The sequence below is a fragment of the Siphateles boraxobius genome, unplaced genomic scaffold (genome assembly GCF_051911475.1).
Source record: "Siphateles boraxobius isolate OS27281-9 unplaced genomic scaffold, OSU_SipBor_1 7, whole genome shotgun sequence".
Taxonomy (NCBI): Eukaryota; Metazoa; Chordata; class Actinopteri; order Cypriniformes; family Leuciscidae; genus Siphateles; species Siphateles boraxobius.
The window spans coordinates 38,146,741-38,168,780 of record NW_027509197.1 but is presented as its reverse complement, the minus strand read 5'-3'; the positions used below and the strand labels follow the sequence as shown (position 1 = coordinate 38,168,780).

General features: G+C 35.6%; 3 protein-coding genes across 5 annotated transcripts in view; 1 reads left to right on the top strand and 2 right to left on the bottom strand.

Moving 5' to 3' along the window:
- The window catches only part of tanc1b (tetratricopeptide repeat, ankyrin repeat and coiled-coil containing 1b), a 533,291-nt gene that overhangs the window by 329,122 nt on the left and 182,129 nt on the right, over window positions 1-22,040 (top strand). The gene's annotated exons all lie outside the window — the stretch shown is intronic.
- Window positions 389-12,784, bottom strand: cd302 (CD302 molecule). The gene is made up of 6 exons (XM_077216824.1): window positions 12,447-12,784; window positions 10,201-10,326; window positions 9,990-10,100; window positions 3,587-3,769; window positions 1,641-1,664; window positions 389-1,431 (listed from the first exon to the last, which is right to left on the bottom strand). The coding sequence occupies exons 1-6, from the start codon at window positions 12,535-12,537 to the stop codon at window positions 1,229-1,231; spliced, it is 738 nt and encodes a 245-aa protein (XP_077072939.1). The 5' UTR covers window positions 12,538-12,784; the 3' UTR covers window positions 389-1,228.
- The window catches only part of rbms1b (RNA binding motif, single stranded interacting protein 1b), an 82,968-nt gene continuing 76,843 nt past the window's right edge, over window positions 15,916-22,040 (bottom strand). For all 3 annotated transcript variants that reach the window (XM_077216253.1, XM_077216254.1, XM_077216255.1), the window contains exon 14: window positions 15,916-20,257. The gene's annotated coding sequence lies outside the window, so the exon portion shown is untranslated. The remainder of the gene's footprint in view (window positions 20,258-22,040) is intronic.

Here is a 22,040-nt window from a genome sequence, read left to right as displayed (position 1 = left end):
TAGCAGTCATAACATGACCAAACATGTGTAGATGAAGCAGCTGGAGATACAGAGACAAACTGACACTTTCAGGGTAGAATAATGACAGTGATCTATAAAAACCCCAGAGGGTAATTCATCTAACCTCGATTAGCTGGCCTACTTTATCCCGATCTCTCTCTCATTACACAATACACATCCAGCACAGATTCATCTGCAGCTCATCTGGACACAAGCGTCTGCTTATATGTTTAGGGGCTTCTTTATTGAGCTTTCATTGAGCCGCCATGTGCTCGAAGTTGTCCTGAAATTGCTTACAGCAGCATTAAATCAAAGCTCATGTGTGTATGGGATGAGTTCGTTTTTGGTTGGTTGTATTCAAGGTCAGAAAAAACAGAAAACAAACTGAAACGTTTGATGAATATTTATTCGCTTTGAAAGACCAACAGTTGATTAGTTTCTCTTTGAGAAATGGCTTGTTCATGTATGGATACATTCATAATCATTCGTGACATAATAGATACAGACGACTGTTAGTGGCAAATCCAAAATCATAAAAACAACAACATTTATAAAATATTGTGATTGGCAATCAGGAAGTATCCATATCTAAAAACTTGAGGTGCTTATACAGTGTTAGCAGTGACAAACATGTATTTGTAACCTTTACAACTGAGAATGAAAGAAAATAAACACTGGACAAAAAGAAATCGGACAAAACTTCCCATGTAGTGAATTTCACAACAGAAAAAGAGGCAAATTTGGCACACACAACTTTACCACATGATCTCTGTTTGATTTGAGTGCAAGGCAAGATTTCACTGAATTACCACTTAAACTTTCTCACACTAACCTATAAACTGACCTGGATTATAGTGCACAAGAATACATGGCGTTTTTTGCCCTTTTCAGAGCTTGATAATACTAATCTCACCAAATTGACACAATGCAGCTCAGAGGAAATATTAGTAAAGCAAAAAGAGTCAATAACCAGATGAGAGAAAAGAAAGATGCTGTGTAATGAAACCCCAGCAACTCTTAAATGGCATTAATACAGTATTTCCCCATCCAGTCCTCCATCCCACCCACGAGAAAAAGATCATGTGAGTTACGACTGCCTGTGTTTTGCTCCGTTTGTGGACCGTAGTTGAGGAACAAGTGAAGAGGGAAGAGTTCACGATCTCCATGAACGTCTGCTGCTTAATCTAACCTGGGAACATCATCATCTTCACCACCACAGGATTGAGCTCTACGGCATCTCCTCGATTTCTTCAGCTTCTACCAAGCAGGTCTGATCGTTGGAAGGGGATCTGAAGGGCGGGTGGTACTCGATCAGGTTGAGGATGGATGAATCCGGGTTGTTTCTTTGGTGAAGGAACCAAATCACAGCAGAAACAACCAGTATCAGGACCACACTGAGGATGACCAGAGCTGAGAGAAGAGGATTGTACTCTGGAGACGAGGAGACAAGAAGTGCAATGAGGATTACACAAGCAAGACCATTTACTCTGGCTCCGGACAAAAAAAAAAAAAAAAAAAAACACATTACACATTTTGGACAAAATATGTGTATTGATTCGAAAAAAATGAGGAAAACTTGTGTATAAGTATAACGCGAGTTGACAAGAAAAAAAATATTACAAAAATAAGGTCATACTCACTGGGTGGGGTTATCCAGACTGCCTCTGAAAAACAGATCAGAAACATTTGGGGTCAAATTACTAATTGTTATGGGCATTGATATTTAAAAATCAGATCAGAGCAGCTGTTGTCAGACTCATTGTGCATACGAAAATCTCACTAGATTATTACAATTAATGGCAAAAGGAATCTTTAGAAATGTAAACTGATATTTCCTGCTGACACACTTCTTCAGCAAAAGATATAAATAACTGGCTCAAAACCATTTTTTGGGTCAAAATACTAACGTGCCAAAGACTTTTGCACAGTACCATTGACTCTGCAGATATTCTCCAGATATTTTATGTCCCCCAATGTAAACAGAAAAACTAACTTTAGAATCATGTTTTTTTTTTTTTTTTTTTTTACAAATAATTTTATTTGAATTCATTATTTTTTTTAATGAATGATCCAATGACTTTCTCATAAAGACTTTGTTTCATTACTGGATGAATCTGTGTTTTTTAACAAATCTCTTGAATGATTCAATGAGATATATTTTTTTAACAGTCACTTGTCGCCACCTACTGGTGTAACGATGTAATTGATATTATATTAATTTGAAGCATCAAGTAACTTTCAAAGGGTGATTTACATCCGATAAACATCAGTATTTATATCCGAACTATAAACTTTTATCCCATTACTTCTGTGACAATTTTAATTATTGTAACGCAGAATAATGACAGTATGTGGTTAAAAACTGTTTGAGATTGTGGTGGTTCAGTGATTAACCGTGCAGATCTAACCAAAACCATAAAGCTTTTTTTTTTAGCTTGAAATAAAATAAAAGTTATCTGAAATAAAATAAAATATCCAAAATCTAGAGGGTAAGCATCTCTTTTGTGAGAATAACTTTCATTTTGTGTATTGTGTATACCGTGTTTTTATGAGAAGCCAAAGGAGAATTTCCACATTTAAAGTTCAAACTAAGTAACTAACTAGTTGCCAAAGCAACATTTCTCATTTTCATTTAGTTTAACTTGATGCACTAACCCACTAAACACTGGACGTCGGATAGACGTGCAGATCATGTCTATATTGGGCCCGTCGGTCCATGACCAATTCTGGACATCTATTCGACGTCCAAACTAGGTCCAATATTTGGACGTCCAACCGTGACCCAACTTGGACGTCATGTTGATGTTCAACATTTGACCTTTGAACTAGGTCATTTTTTTGAACCTCATTTGGACGTCTATTACAGGTGCAGGAACTTTACATGATTAATATGCAATATTCTTTTTATTTACAAATATCAACATTGTTGTTATCAAAATGATTAATACATATGAAAACAGATTATTCATAATTATTTAAGATAATTTTCCAAAAACTCCATTGGATTGTGTCAAGCAGAAGGTGGTAATTGACACATACAAAGGTGTATTGCTGTAGCTCATACAGTAGAGCGTTGGCACTTGTGTAACGGCCACCTAGTGCAACGCCTAGATCATGGGTTTGCAGGAATGTAAATGTGTAATGCAAATTAAGTCATTGTGGATAAAAGCATCTGCCAAATGCATAAATGTAAATACATGGTACAGAAAACATCCTTTAAAAACGCCCTCTACCCTTTTGAAACATGGAACTACAGTTATAGAAGTTATAGAGGATACTACATTTGATGTTGAAAAGACGTCCACAAACGACCACATTTGGTCCCACCGACGTCAATATTAGACGTGCAAAAGACGTTGAATAAAGACGTCGCCTGGCGTTACAAAAAAAAAACCTTCAGTGGACCGAAATTGCGCAGTGGGAAAATAACTAAAACTGAAAATAAGAGAAGAAAAAAATAACTATTAAAAATGACAAAAAAACACACAATTAAAATAAAATATATAAAACTAAAAAACATAATGCAATATATATATAATGGTATCTCAGTGCTACTAAAATACACTTTTGGCAATTCTGAACTTACTCGTCTGACACACGACCCCGTTCTCCGGCTCTTCTGTACAGCTGATGTTTTCCCACTTCCCTGTGTTGGAGTGAAGAGCGACACACGTGTCCATGAGAGGCAGATCCGTGTCATCCGAGCCGCCGTCCTCCCAGTTATTATAGCGCAACACGCTGTTATCGTCATGCCACTTGAAGACTTCTTCTGCAGAGACACAATGAGAGAGTAATGCTTGTAACGAGACATATTTCATATAAACATTCTCAGTGAAAATAACAGGATAGCTTTCACTGTGAAATTTATTTCACAAGATCATAAAATCCTTTAGTATAATGCAGACACATAAGTTTGCTGTCGGGACTCAACTTGATCACTAAAGCCCACCAGCACAGCTTAATAATAATGAAGTTATTAATAAATCAAAGAAATAAAGGTGGATATGGATTGGTAGTGATGCAAGCAGCTGTTTATACTGTATATGTGTTGTGATTGTAAGGAATTATGATTGACAGGATTAGGTATTCCAAAACCTTCATTTAAAACTCTGTACTCTATTATAAATAAATAACAGAAATTATAATTCATGCACATATTTTTGCTGGAAAACTCTGACATACAGTAACTTGTTAATCATTTTCAACCCATTTGCAATTCATTCTTTCATCTTCAACAAAACCACACGCCAAATGTTTAGGTTTTAAGTACATACAAATACATGATGAACGAAACAATGAATCTCAGTCACACCGATTCAGATGATCAAAGTTCACATTGTCCTCTGGCTCATTGTTCAATAACTAAGAGAAGTCTTTCATCACGAAGCCTAAACACTCGGATGCACACATGTGGCGTCTGGAATATGTTTCGATAGTGTTCACTTGAAAGCATCTGGACTCTGGGTGTGGATGATGTATTATTCTTTGAATCCCAAATCAGCCCCAAAAATAACAGGATTTCCTTGTGTTGTGTGACGACACGTGTGAAAAGTGCACTAGAGGAAAACAGCTTGAAAAGTTAATGTGTGTTTACATGTACATTGTGTATGGACTAGCAATCTAACGAAGAGACTGAGCAACTTTAAAGGACTATTTGTCATCATGTACTCACTCTCATGCCATTCAAACCCATTTATTTTTAGTTTAAGTGATGTCAAAACCTGGCACAGCAGTCAGAACAAACACAAAAGAACAGCTTGAACATTCGTCCATGAAAGAGAGAAGTGCTCAGAAACGGGTGCCAAAACGTTTGCTTAAACCGTTTAGTAGCTACTCATGATTCACTCATTTAGAAGTTATACAAACTGTCAGCAACACCAGGCATATAATCCTCTATAACTAAACAGACTGGTTATGATTTTTCAAAGCACTCCTTTAACAGTCTAAACTTAAAGCACTGACTAAGCAACAGTCTGGTAAACAACTCTTTTCCACAGGCCTGGTTTGAACAGATTAGTGAAGTTCAGCTGCATTCCAGTGCAGAGAAGCTGGACCACGTCCAATAACATGCGTAGGCATCTACTGCATATGCTTTTAATGGGAAACAATATTATCTTACTTTTAGAACGTATAACTCCATAATAAAGTAAAACCCGCATATTGAAGAAATTATTTAGGCTACTAAATAATCAAATCTGATTTACATAGTTAAGAACAAAAAGTGTGCACAATACAAATCATACTATACAACAAAAAAATATGCAAACATTTATATCTATGTGTAATTTGCTCTTAATTCTTTAGAGAATCCTTTTTTCCCTTACACTTTACAGGGTTCCTGCACACTTTTTAAAGTCAAATTTAAGGTTTTTTAGGACCTTTTTAAGACCTGAAGAAATCAAAATTAATACCGTACATTAGGGGTGTGCAATGTTTACAAAAATAAATCATGATATTTTCAACGTTTTGTTGATAATAATTAGATGATATTTTACTGATTGTGTTTTTGTGCTGGTGCAATGGCTGGTTTAGGCCTGTTGTTGACAGCTGACTCACGAAGATATTCATATTTTTCATATTCTATGCAGTGGTCAGTTCACAGCAGTGACAGAAATGATTAATTAATGTGCAATATTTGCCACCTTAAATTGACTTCCAGGGGCATTTTCACCTACATATGGACATTTTTTCTAAACTTATTTAGAGTTATGCATCACCTTTTATGTCAAATATTTATACAGTAATTATACTTATTTATACAATAATACTTAGTTACACAATAATTATACAGTATACCACTGTTACCAGTGGTTTCAATTATTATTTATAATTTCAAATATTTGAAATTTTACTTCTTAGGTGAAAACAATCTTTTAAAATCAACGTGAAATCGTATTCGATTACCTCCATAATCGTATATATTTACGAGTGAAACGGGATATTCAATGAGGAAAAAATGAGCTAATGTAAGGCAAGACTGATTTTATTCATGAAATTGAGTGGCTTTTGAAAAGTGAGCATTAAAGGGTTAGTTCACCCAAAAATGAAAATGATGTCATTAATGACTCACCCTCATGTCGTTCCAAGCCCGTAAGCCCTCCGTTCATCTTCAGAACACAGTTTAAGATATTTTAGATTCAGTCCGAGAGTTTTCTGTCCCTCCATTGAAAATCTATGTACGGTATACTGTCCTTGTCCAGAAAGGAAATAAACACATCATCAAGGTAGTCCATGTGACCTCAGGGGGTTAGTTAGAATTTTTTGAAGCATCGAAAATACATTTTGTTCCAAAAATAACAAAAACGACGACTTTATTCAGCATTGTATTCTCTTCCGGTTCTGTTGTCAATCCGCGTTCACGAGTCCGCAACCGTAAGACGAGCTGACGTGTGTCTGGTGCGCCCGAGCTTCGTTTACAGTCTGAGGGAGACGCACGCTGTAAACAAAACAATCTTTGCAAACATGTCTAAGGATTTCGACACAGGGGAAGACTTGTATTTTTTTTTAACCAGACATATTTATTTGAACCCGAATACACGGACGCACCAGATAACACGTTAGCTCGTCTTACGTCAGCAGCGTCACTGCGGACTCGTGAACGCGGATTGACAACAGAACCGGAAGAGAATACAATGCTGAATAAAGTCATCGTTTTTGTTATTTTTGGAACAAAATTTATTTTCGATGCTTCAAAAAATCCTAACTAACTCCCTGAGGTCACGTGGACTACTTTAAAGATGTCTTTATTTCCTTTCTGGACAAGGACAGTATACCGTACATTGATTTTCAATGGAGGGACAGAAAACTCTCGGACTGAATCTAAAATATCTTAAACTGTGTTCTGAAGATGAACGGAGGTCTTACGGGCTTGGAACGACATGAGGGTGAGTCATTAATGACATCATTTTCATTTTTGGGTGAACTAACCCTTTAAGGCCCGTTCACATGAAGGACAATAACTATAACGATTTTGATAAAATTCTAAAAAAAATATTCTTCAAAATATTAAAGAATACACCACAACTATAACGATAACGGCACAGAGAAACGGAATCACTTTCAACACTGACAGCCAATCAGAATCCATCTTCCATTAAAGAACTCATTCATTTAAAGTGCTAAGGCCTGATCCTGGCTTAATCTAAACCCTGCCTGTGAAACCGGGACTTAATGTCTACATTAATAATATAATAAAATTCGATATGAATATCCCACATTTCTGCCACAATACCATGGTTACAGTTTGCGTTACTAGAGTAAATCCATGGTAAATGTAGGTTATTTGTGGATTAAAAAGCCTTATAACAGTATCGTTGTTGCTCAGTGTTTCTCCCGTTTTCCGCGTCAGTGTTGTTGAGAATGTCAGCGCTGTTTCATCTGGCGTTAGTTTAAATGAAAAGACATTTGATTTGTGGTTTGTATGGGAGAACTCGAATGCTTCTCACTGGATCTCAGTGTTGTTCAATGGTGGCGTGATTGAGACGGTCAGCGAGTAAATGCATTCGCTCTAAGCTCACGCTGATGTGTGTTTTAAGCCGAGCTGATAAATAGTCTGTGGTGTGCTGTTCGAACGCAGCGTTTCTGGTGTGTTTCCCATTTAACGTATTTACATACGCAACAGAAATGGCAGCACCTAGCTATCAGTTATTAGCACCAGTGCGACGGTTTGCAACACGCAATATTTGCATAGTGCATAAACATATCAAACACTTAAAGAACTTTTGTTATTATTTTATAGCGAAAAATTACATCGCAATAATCATCACCATCATTTTATCGCCCAGTCCTGGGCTGCGTTCCAGTCCAAAATTAACATGCCCTACACTTGCTAACTTCCCTCCGTCTCGTTCACTCGGATGTGCATCATTGCTTACGTTGCACAAGTTCCCACTACTGGCGGAAACTGCAATGGTCTGAACTGGAACGTCCTAAGCCCTCGATCACTTGGAATCAGCTATGGAGTTGATTTATTATTTACAATTTTTTTTCCCTTTAAGAATTTCTTTAATGCAGCATCCAAATGTACATAGGTGTGTTTGGGTTATTTTATATAAAAAATTAAATTAAAAAAATCTAATTAATATATCATAGAGTTGTTTTTGGTGGTGGTGATTAGACGAGATCTGCGGTGACGTCACAATCGTGTTGCATTGTGGTATATGGAACTGGCTGAAATGTACATATTAGGGCTGGGCGATAAATCGATTTTATCGATTAACTCGAATGTGTAGTTTACGCCGATTTTTTTTAATGAAAATCGGTTTTCTCTTTAACAACCGCCGACGCTCCCATCTGGGCTCCCGTAGTTCCGACTGGGCTCAGCGCTTGCCATGATAGATATGCACAAACAACATGGCAAATGAGCAAGACCGCGGCAGCAGAAGCACACCCGTCGAAAACATTTACAAGCTGAATCTGCAGGGCCGCCAACTCTCACGAGTTCACTGTGACAGACGCAATTCTGTCACTTTTTACACGCTCTCACGCCACACATCCATTTACGCACGCAGAGAAAAATCGCAAAGCAAAGAGTACACTGACACCGACAGACAAGACAGAGCAGGTTACTATCGATATGAAACAGATTCTCAGCTCTCAGATTCTGTAAATTTTATTACAAAATTCAAACAATAAACACCGTTTTGGCGCTTGTAAATGTGACGTGAGAGAACGCTGACAGATCTCAATTCAAGCGGCACTTGAACCGATCATCTGTTACTCTTTACTACCAACTTACCGAAATGTAATAAAATCGATCGATCAGTGTTTTTCAACCGCGGAAAGATGTCCATAAAACAACTGGAGAACAACATATGTCACGTAACTTTACATTTACCTCAGGATGCCTTTTAATGACCCATAGCACGCATGTTAGTTAGACACATTATAAAATAAAAAAAGCATTATATTTAATTTGAGTTGGTTTTAACCTTTATTAATACCAGCTGACAGGGCTCTCTGTATGTTTGCAGCATTAGGTGATTTTTTATGTTTTTTATTTTTTGGGAGAACAATTAACACATTAACGTATCTGTACTGTACCTATTTATCCAAAGGAATTTATATTGAATCAAGATCAGAATCAAATCACAAGAATTGAATTGAAATTGTGAAATTTGTGTTAAGCAATAATAAAAACAGTAGCATACCAGTAAACTTAATAAAATTATGTTTAGTTACCAAATAATTTGACAATCACAATACACTTATTGTGATGCAAGTTTTTTGTTTTTTTTACACAACCCATTTTATTTTATGTTACATTTTCATTGTTTTCAAAGACAGGGCCTGTCCTCTTGTCTTTTTGGCTTGTTGTTTCTGATTGCACTTTAATCGAGATCAAATCCCAGAAGGGAATATTAAAACAAAATAAAGTTAAAACTTGTTTTGAACAATTTCTTTGTCATCTGCAGATTGATTTTAAGTAGGGAGAGAAAAAAATCGATTTAAATCGTAAATCAGATTTTTTGTGAAAAAATCGGGGATTTTTTTTTTAGGCCATATCGCCCAGCCCTAGTACATATGAAGTAGACTCACTCCCTCTGTCAAAATCGAGGGAACAAGGGTCTGTCCATATAAACTTCCCTCGTCCACTTCACAAAGTGGAACTGACTTCAAAATGGCGGCAGGGATTCCCCCGAGGGGAAGTGCTTAGGGAAGTTCGCAAGTGCGTGTCTAAAAGTGGACTGGAACGCAGCCCTAGTGTCGCTTTCTAGCATGAAGGCTGATGGTTTGAGGGGAGGGGTTTAAAAGTAAAAGGGATTCGTGATGTCAGCCGACAATAAAATTTGTTTCAGAAGTGGAGCAGATTATTAAATTTTGATGAAAGATTATGAAAACAAATTTTTTTCACCAGAATAACACGCACAGATAAAACATTCAATAAGATATGGCATTGGGAAAGCAAATATAGATCATTCTGATGTTTAAAGACTAGCATCACTAGGTTTTGAGACGCAGGCGTGTTTCTGGATGAAAATGAAACTTACCGTCGCTGTCATAGTACATTCCCAGCCAAATGTTCATTTTGCCTTTCCACACAAAAGGGCTGTAATTAACGATGAAGCCATTCTCCTCAGCACTTTTTACTGTCAAGAGATCTAAAAATGTAATGGGAAGGTTAAACTCTACCAAATAGTGTATAAAAACAATAGACAAGTTTAGATGTTTATATTTCGCAAACTGCAAAAAAGCACTTACCATATCTTCCACACTTGTCTTTTGCATCTCCAAAAGAGTAGCTTTTGGCTACGTCCTCATCTCCATGGACGAAATGATAGCAGTTGAGGCCGAACGGCAACCATGTTCGTCCATCAGCAGGGCAGTCTGTACAGACAAGGCATTTTTAGGTTAACAGTTTAACAAGTCCTAACAAGGTTACAGCGATTAAAAAAAAATCTCTTCTATGCTAATTTAAGATTTTGTTTGAACCTGAACTGCACACCGAACAGCAAATATATAATGGACTGGTGTAGCGGAGGTTAAAGGACAATTCCGGCCAAAAATGAACCTAGGGGTAAATCGACATTACCGAGTCGAACGTTCTCTGGGATGCGTTTATATGATAATTGAATGGACCCAGTTTTAACGTTGGTTTTAGTTTAACGACAGATTAGCGTATAATGCTAGTGTATGGGGCATTGAATAAGTAAAAATAAAAATCGCTAGTTAATACCACTAACAAGGCTGAAAATAGCCCCACACTAACACGCTAGCATAATGAGGGTCTCTACCTGCAAAGCGAAGCATTGAGAACTTTGTAAGTGTACAGACAGTTTAATAAGAAGATACTTTATAAAGACAGTACACTTTGCGTATATAGCACGCCGCGCTACGTGAGCTGAACTGTGACTATCGACCAGCACGTACAGTAACACGGCGTTCGTGGTTCGACTGGTCGAGACTGTTTTCCAAAGATGGCTCCTGCTTGTATACGTGAAGTGAACTTTATAAAATATCTCCTTATTAAACTGTCTGTACACTTACAAAGTTCTCAATGCTTCAGTTTGCAGGTGGAGACCCTCATTATGCTGCTGTGTTAGTGTGGGGCTATTTTGAGCCTTAGTGGGATTAACTAGTGATTTTTATTTTTACTTGCCCTAAATACTAGCGTCATAAGCTAATCTGTGGTTAAACTAAAACTAACGATAAAACAGTGTACATTCGATTATCATGAAAACGCATCCCAGAGAACGGTCGACTCAATACCCATGTGTTATTTAGCCCTAGGTTCACTTTTGACCGGAATTGTCCTTTGAGATTTGAGATCAAATCCCGCTCAGAGCGGTGCGAGTGGAACCGGTGGGGGTTATTGGCTCTGTGATTGTGTTGTGTCATGCAGTTTCAGCAAGGACAGAATTTATTTTTTCATTGAACACATTATGAACTCGAAATGTTTGAATTTTGAAATGTTGAACAACATTTCATAGTGACATCTGTCAAAAAATCAAAAGTACATAAAAACCTCACAAAAGTATCTTAGCAGTAGTTCACAAGACCTGTGAACTGTATTTCAAATATTCCGGAAAAAGAAATATAGCTGTTGAAGTTTTCAAATCAAAAATAGCACCAGACAATACGTAAATGACATGTACACTGGAAAAAAATATGCTCTTCCTCAGTATTTTTGTCTTGTTTTCCAGTACAAATATCTAAACATTCTTAAATCAAGATACATTTACTTGAAATGCACAATGCCATAAGATATTAAGTTTTATTTTCTGAAAAAGAAAAATATTTTGCTGAAAAAGAAAAATATACAAAACTTTTTTCCCCCTTTTTAATGAAGTTTTACGTTTTCAAATTCTTACTCCATTGGCAAATATAATTTTCTTGTTTTGAGCATAAACTAAACTAAACTAAACTAAACTGAAAAGTAGAAGTAGACAGTATATGCATTTCAATTTTTTTAAAGATTAAATTAATTTCAATGACATGCATGAAAATAATTTCAGTAAAATCAAAATCAAACTGCATATTTCCAGGAAAATTCGGTCACTGTCACCAAAAACTGAAACAACGTGACAGAAAACTTCAGAAAGCTAATTTAGGGATTTACGCGCCAAATCATTATAGTTTTAGAGTATCGGTATTTATTTCTAACTAATGGTAGGCCTATTACTAACAAAACAACGTTTATGTAGAACTTCCCCTTTCATTTTAAGAGCCTGACTATTTTTTCCCCCTGTATTGCTAAGATAGTAGTCAAAGCTCGTGACATTGCGATGCAGAGCTAGCATGTTACTGACACGAAGAGAAGTTTGACGTTCCATTTCAGAACTTTCAAATGTAACTCAAAAGAAACAATGTAACAGTTTCTCGTGTTGAGAACACTGCAGATTCCAGATGAACTCTGAAGTTCACTCCTGTTGTTCGCATCGCCATTAAAACAAACAATACAGTAACGAGCTCAGCGTAACAAACACTCGCTAACGCAAACTACTCACCACCAGAACTGTCCTCTCCTCGCGCGAAACGGCACGCAAGAACAAGAAGAACGGTGTAAAACAATGAAAAATTACGAAAACTGGACTCCATGTTTTCAACACAGTGCAGATATCATGGCTGAGACTGAGCGCTGAACGCGTCACTCACACACACACACACACACACACACACACACACACACACACACACACACACACACACACACACACACACGACCTTTCAGACATTATTTTGGCACTGTTAACTAGACTAAAGAGCTACTAGCCATCAAATCCCACAGGAATGTAGGCAATATACGTGACTACAACAGTGAACCATCATTACACTCGGATAAAACAACCTGTCTGGCTAAACAGAGATACCTTTATTGTTTGTTTGCTTTTAAGTTCATTTAAGTTCATTAAAGTGGCGTAAAAAAAATAATATTAATAAATACATCAGAAATTTTGATTCTTCTTTAACCAAAAGGACATACATATGAAAATGTTTTCCCAGATGTTTACCATTTTGAATTAAATGTTTAACATTAAATAAGATGGGGATGTCATGAATTATACCATAGATTATTACATTTATTCATGTAAAAAATAGATAGCCTACATTTATTCATGTTTTCAGTTAGTTATAACACACCTCCGTATTGGCATTGATACATCACTAGTTTACACGGTTTAGGAATACGTATAAGATTTTAAAGGAAACTTTATTAAATAAACTTTAATTTTAAGCAGACACACATGGAAATATTATGAATATTATATATCAAAGTCTGAGACACATAGTGCAAAAATAAACAGAGTTACAGTTGTTTAAAGAAACGAAATACTTTCTCAATCCCCAGACGTTTGTGGAATAATAATAACATTAATAAAATAAATGTGTGATCATTGCCAGCTCATCGAGCTGAAATGTTCGTCTTCACATTTTTATAGAAACGCACAGTACTTTGGGGATAGTCTACTTTGTGAACCTTATTAGGTCGAGTAGGCTATGTCTTTAAAAACCTGTTCTCAGATCATTAAAAGCAAAGAAATGTAGCCTAATATTTTTTGTTTCAAAAGTTTCTTTAGGATTTCTCTGACATTATTTCTCTGTGAAGAGTCAGCCAGGTGGTGTTTATAGCGTAGGGGGCGGAGCTTTATATTCTAGAGAGCATTTGATTGGACAGACGATGTGATGAAAAGCTCCGCAGTGATGTCATCTGAGATCCATTTTAGCGGAAGGGAGAGACTGTAAATTTTGAATGCTTATATCTCCTAAATGCGAATTTTGTCATTGTTTCTGAACACACCAGCGTATTCATAACCTTAAGGCTATATTCATAGTAAAAGCTAAAAAACGTACATTTTGATTTCAGGGGGCATTTGAAGGGTAAGTTCACCCAAAAATGAAAATGATCACATAATCTTAGGTGTATATGACTTTAGTTTCATAAAATTCTTTAGTTTTTAGCCGAACACAATTGGATTAATAATACAGTACCATTACAAAACTTTGAAGAGGCAGGATATTATTTAATATAACTCCGATTGTATTCAACAAAAAGAAGAAAGTCCTATACAGGATGACTTGAGAGTGAGTAAATTATGGGAAACATTTACATTTTTGGGGAAAAAAACTTGTACATCGATGCATATTTTGAATGCATCCCTCATCTAATATATACTCTCTTGAGTAAGTAATTAATTTGTGATTGCTAAAAAAAATAAAAAAAAATAGGCTATATATATACTATGAATGTGTAGTATGAATGTAATACTATATTCGCCATGTTGTCATTATCACGTGACCTACCAGCGTCAGTTGCGTCGCTTCACTGCCATTCATAAATCCTCTCCTGTGGCCTCATGGGATAGTAAAGTGTCCATCATAAACACACTTCCGAATCTCACCGGAAGTAGTAGGTCATCCGGGGACAAGCTTCTTTTGTCACATACTGATTTCATTTTTCATTAAAGATAATTGTGGCACTTGTTCTGCTAGTGTTTGATTGCCACATTACATCAATAGACTGAACTACACACCCAGAATCTCTTTAATGCTCCAGTTTTTCAGGATACACCAGCTTATTATCACTGCATTGAGGCGTTTAGTACAGTATCGATGACAAACCTTCAATAAGATGGTGTATTTGAAATTTGTATAATTTATATTTGTGGAATGAATAATTGTGCAGTTTGATGCCCTGATAATGATTTCACGTATCAAAAAGAGTATTGTGTATTCATGTAAAATAATGTATGGTGTGTGTGGTCATTGTTAGCTAAAACTATTAAAACTATTAAATATTGTTATCGTCAAATGAAACAAAGCTTTGGCAACAAACTGAAATAAATATGTTATAAGTTGACATATATAAGCTGAAGTACTAAAATTACTCAAACTAAAAAAAATAAAAAATAAAGCTTAAAAAAAATATTTAAAACAAAAACTAATTTATAAAAAAACGAATAAAATTACTAAAATTTAAAATGAAATTAAATGAAAGCTAAATAAAAATATTCATAATGTAATAGTATATAAATAATACATAATTATATATACAGTATAGAAATAGTATATTAGTAAATTATAGTAATTATATATAAAAGTACAGTATATCATTTATTAAAATGCACAAACTTTTTCTTCAGGGTTTGGGGAAGTCTATTGTATTTATAACTAAATTCATATAAAAACTGAATTTCCATACCTCTACACACACACACACACTGCAAAATATTTCTAATATATTCATATATAAATGTAATGATGAATACACAACACAGATTAAGCTTGAATAACAACTCTTGTCTCTCTCTTAGTTAGTTAAATTCATTAGTTAAATTCATAAAAGATGATATCAAACTGTAATTTACATGCTTTAATGTCCAACTAATTTGGTTCAATTTATTTTATTTTATCAACAATTTTAAGATAGTTATGTCAGAGAGATCATTTACTTGAATTACACACCTGGAGCATTAGTGTACATGTGGTGAGGCTTTTGTAGATTAGATAGATGAATCGGTTTTAATATATAAATTAACATTTGAGAGAACAATTGGAGCCTGATATCACAGTGTACGTTTGATTCTTTTTTAACCTTGTTCTTGTTCCTGAAAAATAGTCCGTCAGGTGCACAGCGCAGAACAGGTGCTCTAATGGACCTGGACCCAAAATAGCAGCTTCTGGTCTTTCTGGAAAAAGTGACATATGAAAACATTAAACCTGGTTTGTTTTCTGCTTGTAGTGAAGACACTTTTAACAAATGATGCTGAGTCTCAAATCCAACTTTTTGCAGAGACACTGCCACCTGCTGGTCAAAGTGAAGTACTGCTGAGAGCGACACACTGGTCACGTGGGCAACTTCAACTTAGTTCATCCAAACATGAGAGTTCTGGCATTATTTACTTTGTATGTTGTCTAAAGAAAATACCATAAAATATCATAACAGTAGTGCATGAGGTGAATGAACGACAACATGAATAAAACAAAAATGTGTTTTTATTCAAAAATTCTCAAAGAAATGAACAGAAATAAAGCTTAATTAACAATCTACTGAAAACAAAGGGGAGAAAAAGAGCTTTTTTTGGCTTCAACAAACACTCCAGAAAACAAAAGAAAATATACAGAGGAAGGTTTCTGATAAACCGAACGTACAAGATACCACTGGCAAGCGTGTGGCACGTAAAACAGAGAGAAAGAAATTACAAAATCAACTCTCATATAGATATCTCTATGAAAATCTTTTTATTGTTTTTATTTTTTCAAACAGTCTGTACAAAACTTCTCTCTTCATAAATTATTACTTTTTTTCATATAACTTAATGGCTGTCTAGTACATGATTTTTCATATTCATGAGCAATTTCTTTCTGCACAACGACTCTTTTCAACTCTTTGACCCAGACACAGATTGGCACTTCGGATTCAGATGTTACTAGCAGCATGAGCCACACAAGAACTCCACAGAAACACACTCGCTGCCACACACGCACGCACACACACACACACACACACACGCACGCACGCACGTCAAGAATGGACTCGGCTGAGAGCTGAGCTCCACGGATACGCCGTTAAAACTCTGTCTGGACTCGGTCTGAAAGCAACAGGATGGAAGCCCATTTCTGACACATACGAAAAAAAAGTATTTCACAAGTCATAATTATGACATAAAAAGTCAAACTTATGATACTAAGTGAGATTTAAAAATAATTTTGACGTAAAACGTCAAAATAATTCAGATGAAAATTCAAAAACTTTGTCAATTTTGACTTTTTGTCAATTTCAACTTAGTAAAGTCATATTTTCAACTTTTTATCTTATAATTTCAACTTTTTAAGTCATAATTTTGACTTGTCATAATTTATGACAATTTATCATGCCTAATTTATTTAACATGTATAATTTATCGTTTCATCTCAAAATTGACAGTCATAATTTTGACTTTTAAATCTCATAAATATGACTTTTTAAATCATAATTTAACTTATGACAAAAATATGGTTTACCAGAGCATGATTTTTTGTTACATTTAATTCAGTAATAATTTATTTTACAGTGTCCTTGTTTCACGTTACATGTAGTTACTGTAGTAATAACTATAAATTGTTCATAATTACATGCAACTAATCCTAAAACAAACTTTAACCGTAACTCTATAGTAAGTACATGTAGTTAATTATTACTACTCAGTATTTAAATATATAATTACACTGTAACAATGACACCTTAAAATAAAGTGTAAACATTGTTCTTCCTCAAATAAATACTGAGTAATATTAATTAACTACATGCACTTACTATAGAGTTAAGGTTAAGGTTAATTACTTATTATGCATTACTGTGATAATTATTATACTAATTATGCTTAATTTACTGTTATTATTATAGTTAGTACATGTAGTAACGTGTAACTACGTCACCTTAAAATAAAATGTTACTTTTTTTGTGTTATGTGCGGTAAATGGGCTTCATACAACAGTGATGTCTCGGGAAAACCGCAACTTTCAGCATCGCTGTTTCTCACTCTCTCTGTCTCTCTCTCTTTCTCTCTCTCGCGCACGCTTTCTTGTCTACTTCCTAGGGACGACTGGAATATCTTGTGATGAAAAGCAGCATTGTTTTTTGCTTTCGAAACGATGAATCTGAATGCTAAACGACACTAAAACAAACGCACAACTTTCCTTATAACGATAACAATAATAAAAAAACAACTTTTTTTGTTTGAAGAAGAAAAAGAAGAAAAGAAGAAGAAGAAAAGGATCAAAGTATTTGAAAAGAAAAAACCTGAAAGAAATCAAGTGTACATGGACAGCTCCTGAGCGGCCCGTTTGGTCTGGAGGGGCGGGCTGAACCTGCTAGCCCGACCAATTAAAACAGAGGACAACAAAACTCTGAGGTAGATAACCGGTCAACAAGACCCACCAGGTCAAAAACACAGTCTTTTGGAAGACAAATTAATGAATAAAGCCTTACTAAAGTATATTGTGAGTTTAGAAGAAAATCAAAACTTTTTCCTGTAATGGATGCGATTATTGTTTCAAAGGCCGAGTCCTAAAACCTAGTGAGCTGCCTGTCATATTTCCCGAATACGTCACGTTTTTATCATCTGAAACATGCTGCGACTTATACTATAATGCAATTAAAGTTACGCTCGTCTTTTCTTCCCTATTGTGACGTATATCCAAGTGAACAGGAACATATGTGGGCGGGGCTTGATCTTGTCCATGGGGAATTGATTGGATGGTTGTGGTCTGCTATTGGCTGATGTCATGTGAGTGACAGGTTGCCCCGCCCTCGTCATAAGAGAAGAAAGGGGGAGGGTAAGTTATTCTAATTTAAGATTATGAGGCATATAAAAAAAAAGAAAGAAAAAAAGATGTGCACTGATAATTAATTCATAACAAATACGGCAATATTCTATTAAAATATAGAATTAATGAAGAATTTTTTAAGTCAAGTTTCTTAAAACATTTGGATTCTTTGTGTGTTTCAGTTTCGCTTTAGGGTTTGGTGTTTTTGTAATTCTAAATGTTGTTTATAATGAACGCACACTATAATTTATGTTTGTTTTATACTTGTGTTTTTCATTCCTGTTCTGCCCTGAATACTGTTAAATTTAAGGGATTGGTTGTGGAGTGACGGGAAATAAAACGCATGTTTATTGTGTTAACAATATTTGTAAATGTTTCAGTTTATTTACCGAAAAATATGGCAGTAAGTGCACTAAGATACCTACAAATCCTAAGGCAGCATCATATACATCCTTCGTTGAGAAGGCAATCCCACAATGCACTGAGTAAAAAAAATCCATCCGAAAGCATGGCTAAAAATAGTTGATTCAAATGAAAAGCACTCATAATTTTGTGTGCTTTGTACCTTTACTGCAACATGCCAATGCAAAACTCTCCTGAAGTCTGTTTGTATGATGCATGTATTTCTTTTACAAATAATTATGAGTTATTATGCTCCCTTAGAAGGCAGCTCACTAGGGTTTTAAAACAGTGCCGTCGTTTCAACTTGTCCTCGTTCCACGTTTCAGTTTCAGTTGTCTCTGCTCTGTAGTGATGTTTTCGTTTAGTTTGTGGCACTTGCTGGATCCAAATCGTCCTTCACGCTATCGGTGTCCGCACCTCTAAGACTAAAGACAGCTGAATGCATATGTACAAAGAAGGCACATTCTCCAGAACTGCAATCTAGTCTGTTAAAAAGTCTCAGCGTGGCCCGTCTCGAGAGAAAACGTCCATGCGATCCGCTTGCTTTGGTGAAGTAAACTGGAAAGTGCCGAGATTTGTTGGCCTGCTATAATCGAGCACGTTCACCTCTCCCGAAGAAGCCCGCCGAACCGCTGCTGTTTCTTAAAGAGGTTTGACTCTGAAACACATCAAACGATTTTCGGTCTGACTGACAGGCCACGCCTCCCTCCCACCCCCAAAATTAGAATACAAGTCAAAGCTCCTCCCCCTCCCACACGAGTTCATCTAAAGCTAAACTACAACACCGAGATTTATAAACGAAAGTAAAAGGCAATTATCAAAAATGTGATCGTTCAGCAGAATTTCTACCACATTCAAACAACCAAAGGATCATCACCTCTGATTATAAAAACATTAAATCCTATGAAAACTCCATCAATGTTGTCACTCGAAACGGTTTGTACTCTAAAAGATCCGAGAAAGCAAAACACCGAAATCCAAGCGCAGTGAAATTTTCCTTTGCGAGATGCTAGAAAAGCCCTATTCAGCTGATTTACAAGGCAGTAACCGCACGTCTCTTCTTCGGCTACTGTACGGGAAAGAGTTTAAGGCAAATCGTATAAGACGAACAGATCGGTCAGACCGAAGATGAAGCACACAACAGAAAAACACATCAACGACACTCACACCGCAAGCACAAACGCATCTTTCTCAGGATGTCCGGCTGTTTCAGTACAAAAGAAGAGAGAGAGAGGGAAAAAACAAAAAAATCGGAAATCATAAAAACAAGAATAATAATATCCATGCACATTGAGTCGCATGATGAGGTTCCTGCATCTATGTGACAATCCTTGGTAAAAAATAATCAGTTTCCTTATTAAAATAAAACTTTTCTTTGTCTTTTCTTTTCTTTCCATTTCATTTCGTTTTTTCTTTTTTTTTCTTTGTTAGCCTCCTCTGATGAAATGAATCCTTGATTTGCACCTAATGGAACTTTTAGTTATAATAGTTTTATTATAAAACCAAGGAACTCATCGTAGAACCTGTGCAAAATGTTGATTCATCGGTAGAGCCGGTCCTTCAAAGGAAGCTGTTGTTGATTTAGCAGTCGTCTCCTTCTCTCTCAACCCTGGGAGTGAAGCAAAAAACAAAACTTCAAATCAATAGTTTGATAGAAAGAAATTGAGACTTTTATTCAGCAAGGATGCATTAAATTGATCAAAAGTGAAACTTTTTATCAAAGAATTCTGAAAAAAATTATCAAAGATTCCACAAAAATATGAAGTTTTGACAACTGTTTTGAACAAAGATAATAATAATAAGAAATGTTTGTTGAGCAGCAAATCAGCATATTAGAATGATTTCTGAAGGATCATGTGACACTGAAGACTGGAGTAATGATGCTGAAAATTCAGCTTTGATCACAGGAATAAAATACAATTTACAATATATTACAATAGGAAAGAGTTATTTTAAAAGGTAATAATATTTCACAATATTACCATTTTTATTGTATTTTTCATCAAATAAATGCAGCCTTGGTGAGCAGAAGAGACTTCTTTCAAAAACATTTTAAAACTCCCATCCCCAAACTTTTGAATGACAGTGTATAATATAATATATTTTCCAAAATCTTTAACCAAAGACCAATTTCTCAGCAACAAAATATTTGCGATCTGAGCATTACTATAAAAATGTGTTTTCAACTAAAATTTCCATGCATGAAAATTACAATTTAAAAATGTCCATTTTTACTTTTCATCATTTGCTCACTCTCATTAAAACCTCTTATTTTTTCTTCCTTGATGCACAAAATGAGGTTGAATCTTCCTGTCTGCAAGACTTCATAAATCTTATTGACGACTGTACAATTAAAAAATCATGCCATGGATGAATCAAAGCAGGTTTGAGATCATTGATTCCTTCATGTCAATGACAGAAAACTAAACGACTCAATTAAAAATTCTGTCGAAACCATTAAGTTGCATTGACTACTTTTAAGATACTTTTTTGGATCTTAACAGCATGAATAACCATCAAATAATAATAAGTAAAATAAATACAAGTCTGGAATGAGGCAAGGGTGAATAAATGAGTACCGAATTGTCATTTTTGGGAGAACTATCCCGTCAAGTTAGACACGACACACACATCAGGACCAGTAATGCAGTAAAGCACGACTGCAGGTGGCTCAAACTAATACCACATTAAACCTGTTTACACTTCCAGACCACTTATTTTAAACAGATGTAAACCGATGATGCATCAACACTTGAAATGACCTCTAAACATTTATATAAGAATCCTCATGCAATGCTTCCACATGCACAAGACTTCCTCCTCCTGGAACCCAGAAAGTCATTTTAATCGTCTGTAGAGTACATTCGTTTTTGTGAATAATAAGATACCAAACAGATATGGGTTTGAGAAACACTTCTCTTTGGTTGGCTGACAATTTATTCTCTATATCAGTGTCACTGTTTCTGAACTCCCTGAAACGCCTCCATTGTAGTCTTGTGTTTCTTCTGGGAATGAACACGTCACAATATTCCTCATTTAAATAATTAATAAGCAGAATAATGGGGCGGGGCCTGGTTGAGTTAGTTAGTAGCGTAGTGAAACTGGCGGTTATGGTAAGGGGCGCGACATTCTCCAAACACACTTGAAGCAGTTGACCAATCACAACACACTGCTGCAGCATTTCATAGTTCCTATAACCCGCTTTTTGGCGTTCTCGCACCGCAGGAACTGGGATCGATTTTAGTTGTAGAAAAACCTTTTGGAAGGACTAAATTATCTCCTACTTCAGAGTAGAGTCTAACCCAGCACAATAGGAACTACCAGTGACGTAAGTGTATGTTGATTGGACGAATGCATGTGAAACACTCTGACACTCATTTTATAGCCTATAG

What these genes read in the sequence shown, in the direction of transcription:
- cd302 (XM_077216824.1), bottom strand. Translation starts at nt 12,537, where the DNA reads ATGGAGTCCAGTTTTCGTAATTTTTCATTGTTTTACACCGTTCTTCTT. An exon ending in AATGTACTATGACAGCGACG is followed by an intron (nt 3,770 to 9,989) that starts GTAAGTTTCATT and finishes GTGTCTCTGCAG; the next exon opens with AAGAAGTCTTCAAGTGGCAT. An exon ending in AGTCTGGATAACCCCACCCA is followed by an intron (nt 1,432 to 1,640) that starts GTGAGTATGACC and finishes CCTCGTCTCCAG; the next exon opens with AGTACAATCCTCTTCTCTCA.